Below are 15,569 nucleotides of genomic sequence, written 5' to 3'. Positions count from 1 at the left end.
CTCTGCGTATGACTATGCTCCGCATGTCTCTGCACTGCAGGGCTGCTGTTTCTCTCTCTGTCTCTCGGTGGCAGCACTCTATAAAACAGCCTGGCGCGCCATGCTCTGATCCTTGCTGTTGGGTAGCTTGACATATTACCCTGCTGACTTGCCATGTTCCCCGCTGCACTGATCCAAGACATGCACATTGATAAATTCCTGAGATTATTCAGATGAAAACTGATGCTGCTTTAATGTTGAATAATAATGTCCTGGGGGGAGTGTTTGCTAGTGCTGTTGGGGAGGGTTTAAACTAATGTGGCAAGGGGATGGGAACTGATGCAGGAAGTCAGAGGGAATTGTTACTAACTTTGGTACTCCAGCTATCACGTTCCTTCTCAAGTTTTACACCATCGATCGCCTCTGTTTTAAATGTCAACGTAGTTCAGTGATAGTAATCTAAACAGAAGGTGATAAGTTCAAGCCCCATTCCTGCATTTGAGCATATAATCCAGATTGCCAGTTCCATGCAGTGTTGTGGGTAAGTGGTACTGTTGGATACGAAGAAGAGCAGGAGATAACATTGGAACATAATAGGATTGCCAGGTTTTCCAACAAAACAGTAGGGGCTACATTTTCAAGTAATTAATTGGTTGTGAAGCACTTGGGGGGTACCTTGAGAGCCTAAAAAGCGCTTTATAAGAATGCAAGTCTTTTTTTTCATGTCACCATTGTCAAAAAAGATGAAAGTATTATCCTCTGATAAGAGATTAAGTGGACTAGCTCAAATTCCCTAGAGTTTAACAGAATTAAAGTTTAAAGGTTTTTAAAGTTATTTGTTAGTGTCACAAGTAGGCTTACCTTAACACTACAATGAAGTTACTGTGAAAATCCCCTGGTCGCCGCACTCTGGCGCCTGTTCAGGTACACTGAGGGAGAATTTAGCATGGCCAATTCACCTAACCTGCACATTTTTGGACTGTGGGAGGAAGCCGGAGAAAACCCACGCAGACACAGGGAGAACGTGCCAACTCCCCACAGACAGTGACCCAAGCCAGGAATCGAACCCAGGTCCCTGGCACTGTGAGGCAAGTACTAACTACTGTGCCACGGTGCCGCCCCTGGCTCATGAATGTCCTTGTAGAGCTGGATGAACATAATACTTGCCATTCACTGGTCTGTCCTCAGGACTGCATGGTTGGCTTTCAATTTCCCTCTGAGGCGGCCCGTAAACAACTGAATTCTATGAAAGCAAATAGAGATAGACAATAAATACTGGTCTTGTTGTGCTGCCCAACCCTAAGATAAATCTGTAAAAAAACAAAACCCTCAAGAATGAGTTGGGATATTCTTGAAGAATTTTCTCCACAGCCATCCTTAAGCCGTGTCAGCTATGGTTCAGTTGATAGCAAGCATAGAATCACTCCAGTGCGGGAGAGGCCATTCGGCCCATCGAGTCTGTGCCAACTCTTGACAGAGCATTTTTACCTGGGCCCTCTTCCCCTGCCCTATCCCCATAACCCCACACATTTCTCATAGCTAATCCATCTCACCTACACATTTTGGGACACTAAGGGGTGATTTAGCATGGCCAATCCACCTAACCTGCACATCTTTGGACAGTGGGAGAAAACTGGAGCACCCAGAGGAAATCCATGCAGTCACGGGGAGAACGTGCAAACTCGACACAGACAGTCACCCAAGGCCGGAATTGAACTCGAGTCCCTGGTGCTGTGAGGCAGCAGTGCTAAGCACTGTGCCACTCTCTCTCACCTCAGTGAGTAGATTGTGAGTTCAAGTCCTGCTGTATGACTTGACACAAAAGTCAAGGCTGACACTCCAGTGCAGTAATGAGGGATTGTTGCATTGTCGGATGTGCTGTCTTTTGGACGTGATGTTAACTTGAGTCTGCAATCGGGGTCTCGGGTGGGTTGTAAAAGATCCCATGGCATCAAAGAACGAAGAACATTATAGCACAGGAACAGGCCCTTCGGCCCTCCAAGCCTGCATCGACCATGCTGCCCGACTTAATTAAAACCCCCGACCCTTCCGGGGACCATCTCCCTCTATTCCCATCCTATTCATGTATTTGTCAAGACGCCTCTTAAAAGTCACTACTGTATCCACTTCCGCTACCCGCCCCGGCAACGAGTTCCAGGCAACTTCTGTGTAAAAAATCTGCCTCGTACATCTCCTTTAAACCTTGCCCCTCGCACCTTTAAGCTGTGCCCCCTAGTAATTGACTCTTCCACCTGAGGAAAAGCTTCTGACTATCCACTCTGTCCATGCCTCTCATAATCTTGTAGACTCCTATCAGTTCGCCCCTCAACCTCCGTCGTTCCAGTGAGAACAAACCAAGTTTCTCCAGCCTCTCCTCATAGCTAATGCCCTCAATACCAGGCAATATCCTAGTAAATCTTTTCTGTACCCTCTCTAAAGCCTCCACATCCTTCTGGTAGTGTGGTGACCAGAATTTAACGCGATATTCCAAGTGCGGCCTAACTAAGGTCACTTCAAGGAAGAGCAGGTGAGATGTCCCCGGTGCGCTGATCAATAATTATCCATCAATTAACATCACAACTCTTGGACTGCAGTGGTTCAAGAAGGTGGTTCAGCACCACTTTCACAAGGACAATTAGGGATGGTCAATAAATGCTGGCCCAGCCAGCGATGTCCACATCCCTTAAACAAATTTTTTTAAATCAATAAATAAACACAGGCCCAAAATATTGGTCAGAATCGCATGACAAAAAGGGGTCTTGATTTATTCAGTTACTGTAAAGAAGTGGTTCTGACGGTGATGATACCAAGTGTGAATGCTTGTAAGTGCCACCAAGTGGCAGCAAAACACAGTTTATCTGAATTTCCTTGTCTTCTGTGGCTGTGATAAAGACCAACTCTGAAGACACAAGGTTAAGATAAGCATCAGCCTTGATGAATTGGCTATGCGATTACTATTTATTCTGCCTCCAAATGACCAGGAAATAGTGATACCTAGCTACAAGTTTAAAGTCATTGGCCTGCACAGTTGTCTTTTCCAACACAGCCTTCTATTTTTTGATTTCTTATCAACTGAATTGCATAGACTTAAAGATATGAGAATATGTGCTGCTATTTAGTAATTTGCTGATGTTTTTAATTCTCCATTGCACTACTGCATTTTTCTGAAATGAAAGTACTTGCATTTTTAAAATTAATTCATGGCATTGCCGGCTAGGCCAGTGTTTATTGCCCATCCTGATTGCCCTTGAGACGGTGGTGGTGAGCTGCCTTCCTGTATTGCTGCAGTCCATGTGGTGTAGGTGCACCCAAAGTGCTGTTAGAGAGGGAGTTCCAGCGAAGGAACAGCAGTATATTTCCAAGTCAGGATGATGAGGGGGGTTGGAGGGGAATTTCCAGGTGGTGATTTTCCCTTCTGTGTGCTCTCCTTGTCCTTCCAGATGGTAGAGGTCGTGGGCTTCCAAGGCGCTGGCTAAGGAGCCTTGATGAGTTCCTGTGGTGCATCTTGTAGATGATACAACCTGTTGCTACTCTGTGCCATTGGTGATGGGAGTGTATATTTGTGGATGCTGTGCCACTCAAGTGGGCTGCTTTGTCCTGGATGGTGTCAAGCTTCTTGAGTGTTGTTGGAGCTGCACCCATCCAGGCAAGTGAGGAGTATTCCATCACACTCTTGACTTGTGCCTTGTGGATGGTCGGCAGGCTTTGAGGAGTCAAGTCAGTTACTCGCCACAGGGCTCCGAGCCTTTGATCTACTCTTATAGCCATTGTATCTATATGGCTAATCCAGTTCAGTTTCAAGTCAATGGTAACCCCCCAGGATGTTGATAGTGAGGGATTCAGCAGTGGCAATGCTATTGAATGTCATGGGGCGATGGTTAGATTCCTATTCGTTGGAGATGGTCATTGCCTGACACTTTTGTAGTGCAAATGTTACCTGCCACTTGTCAGCCCAAGCCTCGATATTATCCAGGTCTTGCTGCATTTAGACATGGACCTACATTTAGACATGGACTGATTCAATATCTGGGGAGTCGTGACTGGTGCTGAACATCGTGCAATCATCAGCAAATGTCCCCACTTCTGACATTATGATGGAAAGAATGTCATTGAAGATTTTTGGGCCTTGGAGACTACCCTGAGGTACTCCTACAGTTATTTACTGGGACTGAGGTTTTTTGACTTCCAACAACTACAACCACTGGACAGTTTTCCCCCTGATTCGCATTGACTCCAGTTTTGCTAGGACTCCTTGATATCATATTTGATGTCAAGGGTTGTGACTTTCACTTCACTTCTGAAGTTCAGCTTTTTTGTCCATTTTTGAAGTTTAAACCAAGGCTATAATGAGGTCAGGAGCCCCAAATGTTCGTAAGGAGGGCTTTGCAGGCAAGATGTTTTCTTTAGTGGGAGTGTCTCAAACAAGGGGATATAGCTACAAGATAAAGTGCAGGTCATTTAAAACTGGGGTGCATAGAAATATCTTCTCACAGAAGACAGTGAATCTCTCGAATTCTCTATCCCAAAGGATGGTGGAAGCTGGATCATTAGAAATATTTAAAGTGGAGGTGGATAAATATTTGATGGAGGAATAGAGGGCTGTGGAGTAGAGGCCAGCAAAGATCAGCCATGATCGTATTGAATGGCAGGGCAGGCATGAAGAGCTTGGTGGCCTACTCCTGATTCTATTTCATATGTTCCTTATGCATAGGCTCCACAGGGCTGGGTTTGCCACCGTCATTTCCAGTGCCCAGGCTGATACTGTGTGGTTCTTTTGGTTTCATTCCTTTGAAATCTTTTTGCAGTTTGATACAACTGAATAGCTTGCTAAGCCATTTTGGGGGGCACGTTGAGAGCCAAGCACATTTTTATAACGCCCTTTTTGTGACGTCTGGAAGTCCTAAAGTACATTGCAGCCAATTAAGTACTTTGGAAGTGTAGTCATAGAATTTTATAACACAAAAAGAGGCCTTTCAGCCCATCGTGTCTGCACTAGCCATTAAACACCTATTCTAATCCCATTTTCTAGCAGTTGGTCTGTAGCCTTGTATGCTATGGTGTTCCAAGTGCTCATCCTTGCTGTAGTGGAGGGAAATGCAGCAGCTAATTTATACAGAATGTTTCCTGAAACAGTTCGAAATATGTGACCAGATAATCTGCTTTAATGGTGTTGGTGTAAGGATGAATGTTGGCCAGGACAAGAGAGAATTCCCCTCTTCTTCTGAATAGTGCTATTGGATTTTTTGCATTCACCTGACAGGACAAACTGGGCTTCAGTTTAACATCTGAATCTGTTTCTCATCTGGGGGAGGCAGTGGCGTAATGGTAATGTCACTGGACTAGAAATCCAGAGACCTGGGGCAATGCTCTGAGCACCCGACTTCGAATCCCACCATGGCAGATGGTGAAATTTGAATTCAGTAAAAATCTGGAATTTAAAATCTAATGATCGTCATGAAACCATTGTCAATTGTCCTAAAAACTCATCTGGTTCACTAATGTCCTTTTTAAGGAAGGAAATCTGCCATCCTTACCTGATCTGGCCTACATGTGACTCCAGACCCACAGCGACTGGCTGACTTTTAATTGCTCCCTCAAGGGCAATTAGGAATAGGCAATAAATGCTGGCCAGCCAGTGACACCCATGTCCAGTGAACAAAATAAATAAAATGGCTCCGATATTGGCTCCTTCAATACTGTGGCTTCAGCTTAGCTGAAGTGCTCAAGTCTCTTTTTCTACAACAATCAGAGGCTGCCACCACCAGCTCAGGCTGACGTCTACTTTTTAGAACCTCACCTTGATATCTGTCAGCCAAAATGGGCTGATACTGACATCCCTTCCCACGAGGGAATCTCCCAGCTCATCGGAATTAAACAGTAGCATTGACTGGACAGTGTACAGCATTGCTTTTAATGCCAGACCTCCATTGTGCAGAGCGGCTGTAATAATGTGCTTTTCTTTATATACCATGGCAGAATGATCCAATTAACAGCAGCATGGGCTAGTTGGGCTGAATGGCCATTTTTGTTTTCTCTGCTCAATGCTCTTTTTAAAGCATGAGTAAAAAACAAAACTCAATAAGAGAAAAGAAATAAAATCAGGATGGGTCAAGGACAGTGAAATCTGCATGCTTGTTTATTTATGTTGAGAAATCATGGCCACGGCACAGAGCCCCACTAAGGTTGAACGGAGTAGGAGAGAAGGCAAGATACATGAATCTAGTTTGCTTTTGCAGATAATACATGTAGCTTGCAATGACGTTTTCTTTATAGCATTCAGCAAAGTGCATTAAATAAAAGGTCCCTGTACTGCTTGTTGCTCTCCTACAGTTCCTTTTTCTAACTTGCCTGCGAGAATAAAACCAAAAACAAAATGCCCACTGCAGCAAGCCGAAGGACAGGAAAATAATTCAGTGAATGGACTAGAATTTATTAATAACTATAGGTAGGCGGCAATAATTGCAATTGCTTTGTCTATGTATTGATATACATTTTAAACCCTCCAGTTCAAATGATTGTGGGGCAACCAGGATGAAGATGGAGGAATAATTTTTTTGAAGGCGAAATGTAATTATTTTGATAAAAGTCTTGCAGATTGTTTTTTGCAGTCGTAATGTTCGGTTCCCAGAAGTATTGTGCGGGAGTTTTATTGACGGAGAATGTTTTGGCAGCACCTTTTTAAGCGGAGTGCTTCAGAGCTTAGAATCACTGTTCCGCAGTTATTGTCAGAACCTTTTGCTGCCTCACCCGGGTTGCTCATTTTTCATTCGTGAACTCAGGCGGGGAGTTGTCAGCCAGCTATTCAACCGTGGGAAGTCACGAACCAAGTCCAGCCTAATCCCCGCTCAGCATCGGGGAAGATCGGCAGACAGGAGCAGGGACGCTGACTGACTTCCATCTGTTTCTTTAGCCCTCCCCCTCTCTCTGTTTCTCCACACCCCTCCCCCCCCTCCCCTAATCCAAGACAACGTGACAGGTTGGTGGATTAAATAGCAAGGTTGCTGGAAATCTGTCAATAGACACTGCTGGAATCATGCAGCAGTTCAGTCAGCATTTATAAGGAAATTGGGATATAATATTTTGGTGATCTTTTTCCCCCCCTCACGGTGAGAGGGGGAAATGTTTTTAAGGGAGATGTGCGGTGAGATGTTTTTCACACAGAGAGTGGTGGGTGCCTGGAACGTGCTGCCAGAGGAGGTGGTGGAAGCAGGCACATTAGCAACATTTAAGAGGCATCTGAATGGGTACATGAATAGAGGGACAGGAATCGAGTAAGGTTTTTTTTAGTTTAGGCAGGCGTCATGATTGGCACAGGCTTGGAGGGCCGAAGGGCCTGTTCCTGTGCTGAACTTTTGTTCTTTTGTGTCTTGCCATTGCATTGACTAAGATTTGAAAGTTTACAACAGTTGAAGAAATGTCCTGATCTCTTCATTGAATTGGTAAACGTTACTAACTAGCTTTAAGAATTGAGTAATTGTTAATATGTATCTCATGGTGGCACAGTGGTTAGCACTGCTATCGATTCCCGACTTGGTTCACTGCGTGGAGTTTGCACGTTCTCCCTGTGCCTGCGTGGGTTTCCTCCATCCGGTTTCCTCCCACAATCCAAAGATGTGCGGGTTAGGTGCATTGGCCATGCTAAATTGTCCCTTCGTGTCCTGGGGTGCATAGGTTAGAGGATATAGCAGGGTAAATATGTGAGGTTACGGGAATAGGGCCTGGGTGGGATTGTTGTCGGTGCAGACTCGATGGGCCGAACGGCCTCATTCTGCACTGTAGGGATTCTATGATTCAATAATCTGTTTAATTAGAAAAAAGCACACACCACCCTAAATTAACACAGGCTTCCAGCCTGCGTTTTCTGTAAAATTAGTAATGATTTCCAAAGGCTGCAATAAGTATTGTACCTCAAGATGCGTGGAATCTTTTATTTATACCACTACTTCCAGCCTTATAATTGCATCTGCCTTTGATTTCTCCTCTCCACATGCCTTTGGACAAAATATTGAGGCAGCAGACATTCAGCTGAAAGGCCTGCTGTTGTGATACATCCAGAGGTTCAGATGCATTACCTGTTTCTCACCCATCTTGTGGAGAAATGCCCAGCCTTCTCAGCACCTTCCTGCAGCAGGTCAACCAGTGCTGAACATGCATCGTGCTGCCTCATGTCCTATCATTACTAGCCTGCTGAGCAGCATATATTCCTGCGATGTTCAATGTATTTCTTGGCATTCTGTCTCGTCACTTTGATGGATGTCCTTATTAGGGATGTGCGTGCGTGTGTTTTTTAAAAAAATGATCTATATTGTCAAACCCGCACCCTGATGCTCATTTTCTATTGAGGTTGCTGTGCCGCACTTGTGCCCAAACTGGGTCTGCCTTCCTTAAGACAGCAGGAACAGCCCTCACTGCAGCTGCCACCATTATGGACTGTCAGCCAGACTGGGTCAACAACAGCCGCTTGCATTAACATAGCACCTTTTACACTGCAAAACCTCCCAAGGTGCTTCAAAGGAGGGGCATTGGACAGAGTGTGACACTGAGCCACGTAAGAAGACATGAAGACAGGATGGGTAGATTTTGAGGAGTGTCTCGAAGGAAACATAGAAACAAGGTGCAGGAGTAGGCCATTCGGCCCTTTGAGCTTGCACTACCATTCAATATGATCATGGCTGATCATGAACTTTCAGTGTCACACTCCCGCTTTCTCTCCATACCCCTTGATCCCTTTAGCTATAAGGGCCACGTCCAGCTCCCTCTTGAACATATCTAACGAATTGGCCCAACAGCTTTCTGAGATGGAGGTTCACACCCTGAGTGAAGAAGTTCTTCCTCAATCCTGAATGGCTTACCCCTTTATTCTTAGACTGTGACCCCAAGTTCTGGACTTCCCCAACATTCTTCCCGCATCTAGCCTGTCCAGTCCCATCAGTATTTTACATATTTGGGGGGTGAAAGGCATATGGTATGCTTGCCTTTATAGGACGGGGTATAGAGTATAAAAGCTGGAGTCTGATGATGCAGCTGTATAGAACGCTGGTTAGGCCACATTTGGAGTACTGCGTCCAGTTCTGGTCGCCGCACTACCAGAAGGACGTGGAGGCGTTAGAGAGAGTGCAGAGAAGGTTTACCAGGATGTTGCCTGGTATGGAGGGTCTTAGCTATGAGGAGAGATTGGGTAAACTGGGGTTGTTCTCCCTGGAAAGACGGAGAATGAGGGGAGATCTAATAGAGGTGTACAAGATTATGAAGGGTATAGATAGGGTGAACGGTGGGAAGCTTTTTCCCAGATCAGAAGTGACGTTCACGAGGGGTCACGGGCTCAAGGTGAGAGGGGCGAAGTATAACTCAGATATTAGAGGGATGTTTTTTACACAGAGGGTGGTGGGGGCCTGGAATGCGCTGCCAAGTAGGGTGGTGGAGGCAGGCACGCTGACATCGTTTAAGACTTGCCTGGATAGTCACATGAGCAGCCTGGGAATGGAGGGATACAAACGATTGGTCTAGTTGGACCAAGGAGCGGCACAGGCTTGGAGGGCCGAAGGGCTTGTTTCCTGTGCTGTACTGTTCTTTGTGAAGAGGCTTATGGAACGATTTGCAGAACTTAAAGGCATAGGCAGCTGAAGGCACAAAAAGGTCAGTTGTGGGGTATGGATAAGTGTGAATGAACAAGAGGCTGGGACCGCAATGTCTGCTTACAGGGAAGGTGATAGGGTTAATAAATGTGCTGCTGCATTCTGCTTACATTTCAAAATTCTTAACAGCAAAATAGAATTGCTCGTCTATTTTTGAATTGTCGCATTTAAAAGAGAAATAATTTTTGATTGGGGAAATATTGAACTTAATATTTTAAATCCAAATTAAATAGGTTAAGGGGAGACAAGTTGAAAACAATAAAACTTATATTTAGGACTGATCAGGAGGGTTTTATTCAGAGTAACCTGTATATTGGGTAGATGGAATATGGAATTAAAAACCCTGGAATCTTTTCCAATTTCACTGGAAATACGAAGGCTAAGGGTCCTGATAGAAGTCTACAGGATTATGAGAGGCATAGGCAGGGTGGATAGAGGCTTTTTTCCAGGGTGGAAGTGTCAATTACAAGGGCACAGGTTCAAGATGAGAGGGGGAAAGTTTAAGGGAGATGTGAGGGGGAGGTTTTTCACGTAGAGAGTGGTGGGTGCCTGGAGCGCCCTGTCAGAGGAGGTGGTGGAAGCAGGCACATTAGCAACACTTAAGAGGCATCTGGAAGGGTACATGAATAGGGAGGGAGTAGAGGGATAAGGACCGAGTAAGGGCAGAGATTTTTAGTTTAGTTAGGGTATCATGATTGGCATGGGCTTGAAGGGCCGAAAGGCCTGTCCCTGTGCTGTACTTCTCTTTGTTCTTCTTTGTTCCATTGGATGCATTAATGGGAGGACTTTGCTTTTATTCTGCTCGGGGAAACCAAGGTTGGATGAATTACCTTCTTTATCTGTTGGATGATCAACAATATTTTATGGTGGTATTTTTACACTGCAAAAATAACTATTGCTGTAGTCTTAATGGAATTAGAAACACTCCCTTTTTACTAATGACTTTACTAACTCTCATTGGAATGACGGAGGTTGAGGGGTGACCTGATCGAAGTCTACAAGATTATGAGAGGCATGGACAGAGTGGATAGTCAGAAGCTTTTTCCCAGGGTGGAAGAGTCAATTACTAGGGGGCCCAGGTTTAAGGTGCGAGGGGCAAGGTTTAAAGCAGATCATAGAATCCCTACAGTACAGAAAGAGGCCAGTCGGCCCATCGAGTCTGCACCGACCACAATCCCACCCAGGCCCGACCCCCATATCCCTACATATTTACCCACTAATCCCTCTAACCCTACGCATCTCAACACTAAGGGCAATTTTAGCATGGCCAATCAACTTAACCCACGCATCTTTGGACTATGGGAGGAAACCGGAGCACCCGGAGGAAACCCACGCAGACGCGAGGAGAACATGCAAACTCCACACACACAGTAGCCCAAGCCGGGAATTGAACCCAGGTCCCTGGAGCTGTGAAGCAGCAGTGCTAACCACTGTGCTACCGTGTCGCAGATTTTTTACGAGGCAGATTTTTTACACAGATGGTGGTGGGTGTCTGGGACTCGTTGCCGGGGGAGGTAGTGGAAGTGGATATGGGAGTGACTTTTAAGGGGCGTCTTGACAAATACATGAATAGGATGGGAATAAAGGGATATGGTCCCCAGAAGGGTAGAGGGTGCAGGCTTGGAGGGCCGAAGAGCCTGTTCCTGTGCTGTAATTTTCTTTGTTCTTTGAAACCACTTAGAGTTCAGAATTTGAACCTGCTTTTGATAAATGAGGTGTGTCACTGATTATTTTAACCTTTCTTTCAGGAATTTGAGAAGAGGAAGCTGCTGTAAATACCTGTCAAAAATGGTCTTAATATCAAGTAAAAGAAGCTCCTAGCACGATACAGTGCCTCTATCGTCCATCCCCTGTTTCAATCATCTGGATGAAATGACTGAATCTATATTAAAACAGAACAGAGCCATATACATATGTTTGTCTATTTTGTCTGAATCTGTACACTACGTGAAACACCCACACAGAAAATAAATAGTTTTAAAAACAAATTAACTTGTGTTTATCTTCTGTTGGAGTAAAAACATTGTTATTTGCAACAAAGCTCAGTGTTTCGGGATAGGTAACTGAGTAGTCCCACTTATTCACACATCAGCCCCTCATTCACCTTCTCAAAATATCCCTCAATTCTACCTGTGCAGAATTGCATGATTTTGATATCAATAGTTGGTACCCGCTACTTCAATGAGCTTCATTTGTTTTGCAGCCCTATTCCTTTTTGTTGCCAGGAGGCCTAAGTTAGACCCTATCAATTAGGCTGGCTGTACTCAAAGTTGACAAGTTACCAGGACCAGATCAGATGCGTTTAGGGATGGGCAAGAAATACTGACCTTGTCAGCGATGCCCACATTCTGTGAAAGAATAAAGCCAACTGCAATGGGTTTAAAATAGTCCTGGGACAAATACATTGGAATCAAAGGTTGACGGGATTAATTGCAGCTGAACAACAGGCTACTGAGGAACCAAGACGTTACACTCCATATTTTTGTTATACTATATAGATATGTGCATTGCTCGTTCTAAAACTTTACAACTAAACAAAGACCTTTAAAATGGCCAAACCCATCTCTCTGTGACCCTGAACAACAGAAGCTACTTGGTAATTTCAGGAAAATGTGCACCCCCGTTATCTCTGAGGAGCCACTAATGGCACCCTCTGGACTCTGGACTGTACAGTCCAACTTCAAGGAAAGCTATGCAAAGGTCATCTGCATTTAATAATAACATCCAAAGGATGTTGAATAGGCTGTGGACACACAGAGCAATGTAATTGCTTTTTTTCCTTAGCTCTAGTTAAATAGATTGTGTCCTTGACCCCTCTGGGAATCCTCTTTCTCCAGCACTGCAATGCTCTCCTTTATCAATACAACAATTCCTCCCCCTTTTCTTCCTTTCCCGTTCTTCCTGAACATTTTTACAGATGCACCATAGAAAATGCCCTTTCCGGGTGTATCACAGCTTGGTATGACTCCTGCTCTGACCAAGACCGCAAAAAACTACAAAGTGTCGTGAACGAAGCCCAGTCCATCATCCAGCCTCCCATCCATTGACACTGTCTACACTTCCCACTGCCTCGGAAAAGCAGCCAGCATAATGAAGGACTCCACGCACCCCGGATATACTCTCTCCCACCTTCTTCTGTCGGGAAAAAGATACAAAAATCTGAGGACACATACCAACCAACTCAAGAACAGCTTCTTCCCTGCTGCCATCAGACTTTTGAATTGACCTACCTCATATTAAGTTGATCTTTCTCTACACCCTAGCTAGGACTGTAACACTACATTCTGCATCCTCTCCTCTATGTATGGTATGCTTTGTCTATATAGTGCGCAGAAACAATACTTTTCACTATACTAATACATGTGATAGTAATAAATCAAATCAAATCAAATCTTGTATCCAGGAATAGTTAACATCCAGTCCTGCCCTTATCCCAGACTTGGCTGTGCAATTTGCAAATTCAATATTTGCAGAATTCTCAAAATTTGCAAGTATTGCAAAATGTATGGAGGATGGAGATAATGTTCTGGAGGACATAGACTGGCCAGTGGACTGGGTGAACATATGGTAGATGAAATTTGATACAGAGAAGTTTGAAGTGATATTTCTAGAATACAGTGGAGAGTATTGGTTGCTTTCTTTAAGGATGGATGTAAATATGTTGGAAGCATTTCATTGAAGAGCAGCATGGTGGCACAGTGGTTAGCACTGCTGCCTCACTGCTCCAGGGACCTGGGTTTGATTCTCAGCTTGGATCACTGTCTGTATGCAGTTTGCACATTCTCCCTGTGGATTTCCTCCGGGTGCTCCAGTTTCCTCCCACAGTCCAAAGATGTACAGGTTAGGTTGATTAGTCATGCTAAATTGCCCATAGTGTCCCGGAATGTGTAGGTTAAAGGGATTGGCGGGGTAAATGTGTGGGGTTGTTGTCGGTAGAGAGACTTGATGGGCCGAATGGCCTCCTTCTGCACTGTTGGGTTTCTATGATTTCTACAAAGATTTACTGGATTAATGCTTGGATTGGGCAGGTTGTCTAACAAGGAAAGGATGGATAGGCTAGACTTGTATCCACTGGAGTTTAAAAGAGGAACAGGCGACATGATTGAAACATATAAGATCCTGAGCGGCCTTGACAGGGTGGATGTGGAAAGGATATTTCCTCTTGTGGGAGAATCTAGAACTAGGGGTCACTCATTTAGAGATGAGGAGAAATGCCTTCTCTGAAGATCAAGTGTCTCTGGAACTCTCTTCCTCAAGAGGCAATAGAAGCAGAGTGTTTGAACATTTTTATAGCAGAGCTAAATAGATTCTTGATTAGCAAGAGCCTCGGTCAGTTGCTACAGTACATCTTGTAGATGATACACACTGCCACCACGATGCATCTCTGGTGGAGGGACTGAATATTTAAGTTGATAGATGGGATGCAGATCATCCTGGATGGTGTCGAGCTTCTTGATTGTTGTTGGAGCTGCAGTCATCCAGGCAAGTGGAGAGCATTCCGTCACATCCTTGTCTTGTGCCTTGAAAATGCTGCACAGGATTTGTGGGGAGTTACTTGCCACAGAATTCCCAGCCTCTGACCTGCCCGTGTAACCACGGCGTTTAAATGGCTGGTCCAATTGGCCGATCAATGTTGATAGTGTGGATAAGAAGTGCCAAGCGGGAACTATGAAGGGTATTGCAGTTTAATCCAGTCCTGTCCTAGTTTATTGTTTTATCTGTAATTGCTGGACAGTAATCATGAGTGGGGGCATGCCATCCACCCCTATTATTAGGGTCATAGTCATGGGCTTCCTTCTGTTACAGCTGGGATATGCTATGACAGCAATCAGGACCTTTCTGAGTTGGTTGGCTCAACTTCCCATATCCTGGAGAACCATTGGAGAACTCACCACTTATGAGAGTTTATTTATTAATGTCACAAATAGGCTTACATTAACACTGCAATGAAGTTACTGTGAAAATCCCCCAGTCGCCACACTCTGGCACCTGCACTGAGAGAGAATTTAGCATAGCCAATGCATCTAACCAGAACACCTTTCGGACTGCGGGAGGAAACCGGAGCACCCGGAGGAAACCCATGCAGACACGGGGAGAGCGTGCAGACTCCGCACAGTCAGTAACCAGAGCCAGGATTTGAACCCAGGTTCCCGGCGCTGCGAGGCAGCAGTGCTAACCACTGTGCCACCGTGCATGTCAGATTCAGCTTGTGGGAGTTGAATGCTGAAGCAGTGATACACAAGCTACACAGTTCGTCTTCTGGTGTGTTGCCAGCCTCTATTGAGCTTCCTGGCATCATCAAGAGAAGGAGGGTTGTTTGTGTTGATATTTCTTGGGTCTTGAAGCTTGGGTCTTGCGATGATGTGCTGTGTGCGTCCGTCATGCTGTCTGATTCAGTAATTAAGCAAGGTGCTAAACATCCATCCTGCAGACTCCTAGCGTCTATCTCAAACACTCAGTGCCTTTTAGTCTAGCAAGGCATGTTAACACTGATTGGTTTCCTAACTACTGTTGTAAACCTAAATAATTTAGATGATTACTTACATTAGCAACAATGCACTTAAGTGAATTTACGATCCTACTTTGGAGCCTATTAAGCAATTAATAATCTGTTAATTTTATCATATTGCCCTATGGTAACCTGAGTGTTGTTTGAATGTTTATGCCAAAGGGTTGTTTAGGTTCAGGAAGGAAGTAAATGAGGACTAATAAATATAAAAAGGCACAAAGTGATCCCATCACTTTGGGAACATAATGGGGTTCAGCAGTATTTTCCACGTATCTGTATAATGTATTTTTTTTTAACCAGACAGTATTTACAAAATTTACTGCTCCCCAGCCATGAATAATTGCAATTTTCTTCAATTTATTGTTGTCCACATATAAACATGCAGCAGGAAGGCAATGGCAACCCGGCACTGACAAAAACTGCCAAGGAAACAGCACAGGATGAAG

At 44.6% G+C, this 15,569-nt stretch overlaps 1 protein-coding gene across 2 annotated transcripts in view; it reads left to right on the top strand.

Moving 5' to 3' along the window:
- The window catches only part of suclg1 (succinate-CoA ligase GDP/ADP-forming subunit alph), a 68,533-nt gene extending 56,931 nt beyond the window's left edge, over positions 1 to 11,602 (top strand). For both annotated transcript variants that reach the window (XM_078224027.1, XM_078224036.1), the window contains exon 9: positions 11,363 to 11,602. In XM_078224027.1, coding sequence (XP_078080153.1) covers positions 11,363 to 11,389 — 27 coding nt within the window. In that variant the 3' untranslated portion in view covers positions 11,390 to 11,602. The remainder of the gene's footprint in view (positions 1 to 11,362) is intronic.
- Positions 11,603 to 15,569: the final 3,967 nt, after the last annotated feature.

This window comes from Mustelus asterias, chromosome 1 (genome assembly GCF_964213995.1).
Source record: "Mustelus asterias chromosome 1, sMusAst1.hap1.1, whole genome shotgun sequence".
In the NCBI taxonomy this organism is placed as follows: Eukaryota; Metazoa; Chordata; class Chondrichthyes; order Carcharhiniformes; family Triakidae; genus Mustelus; species Mustelus asterias.
This window is presented reverse-complemented; position numbering and strand designations above follow the sequence as displayed.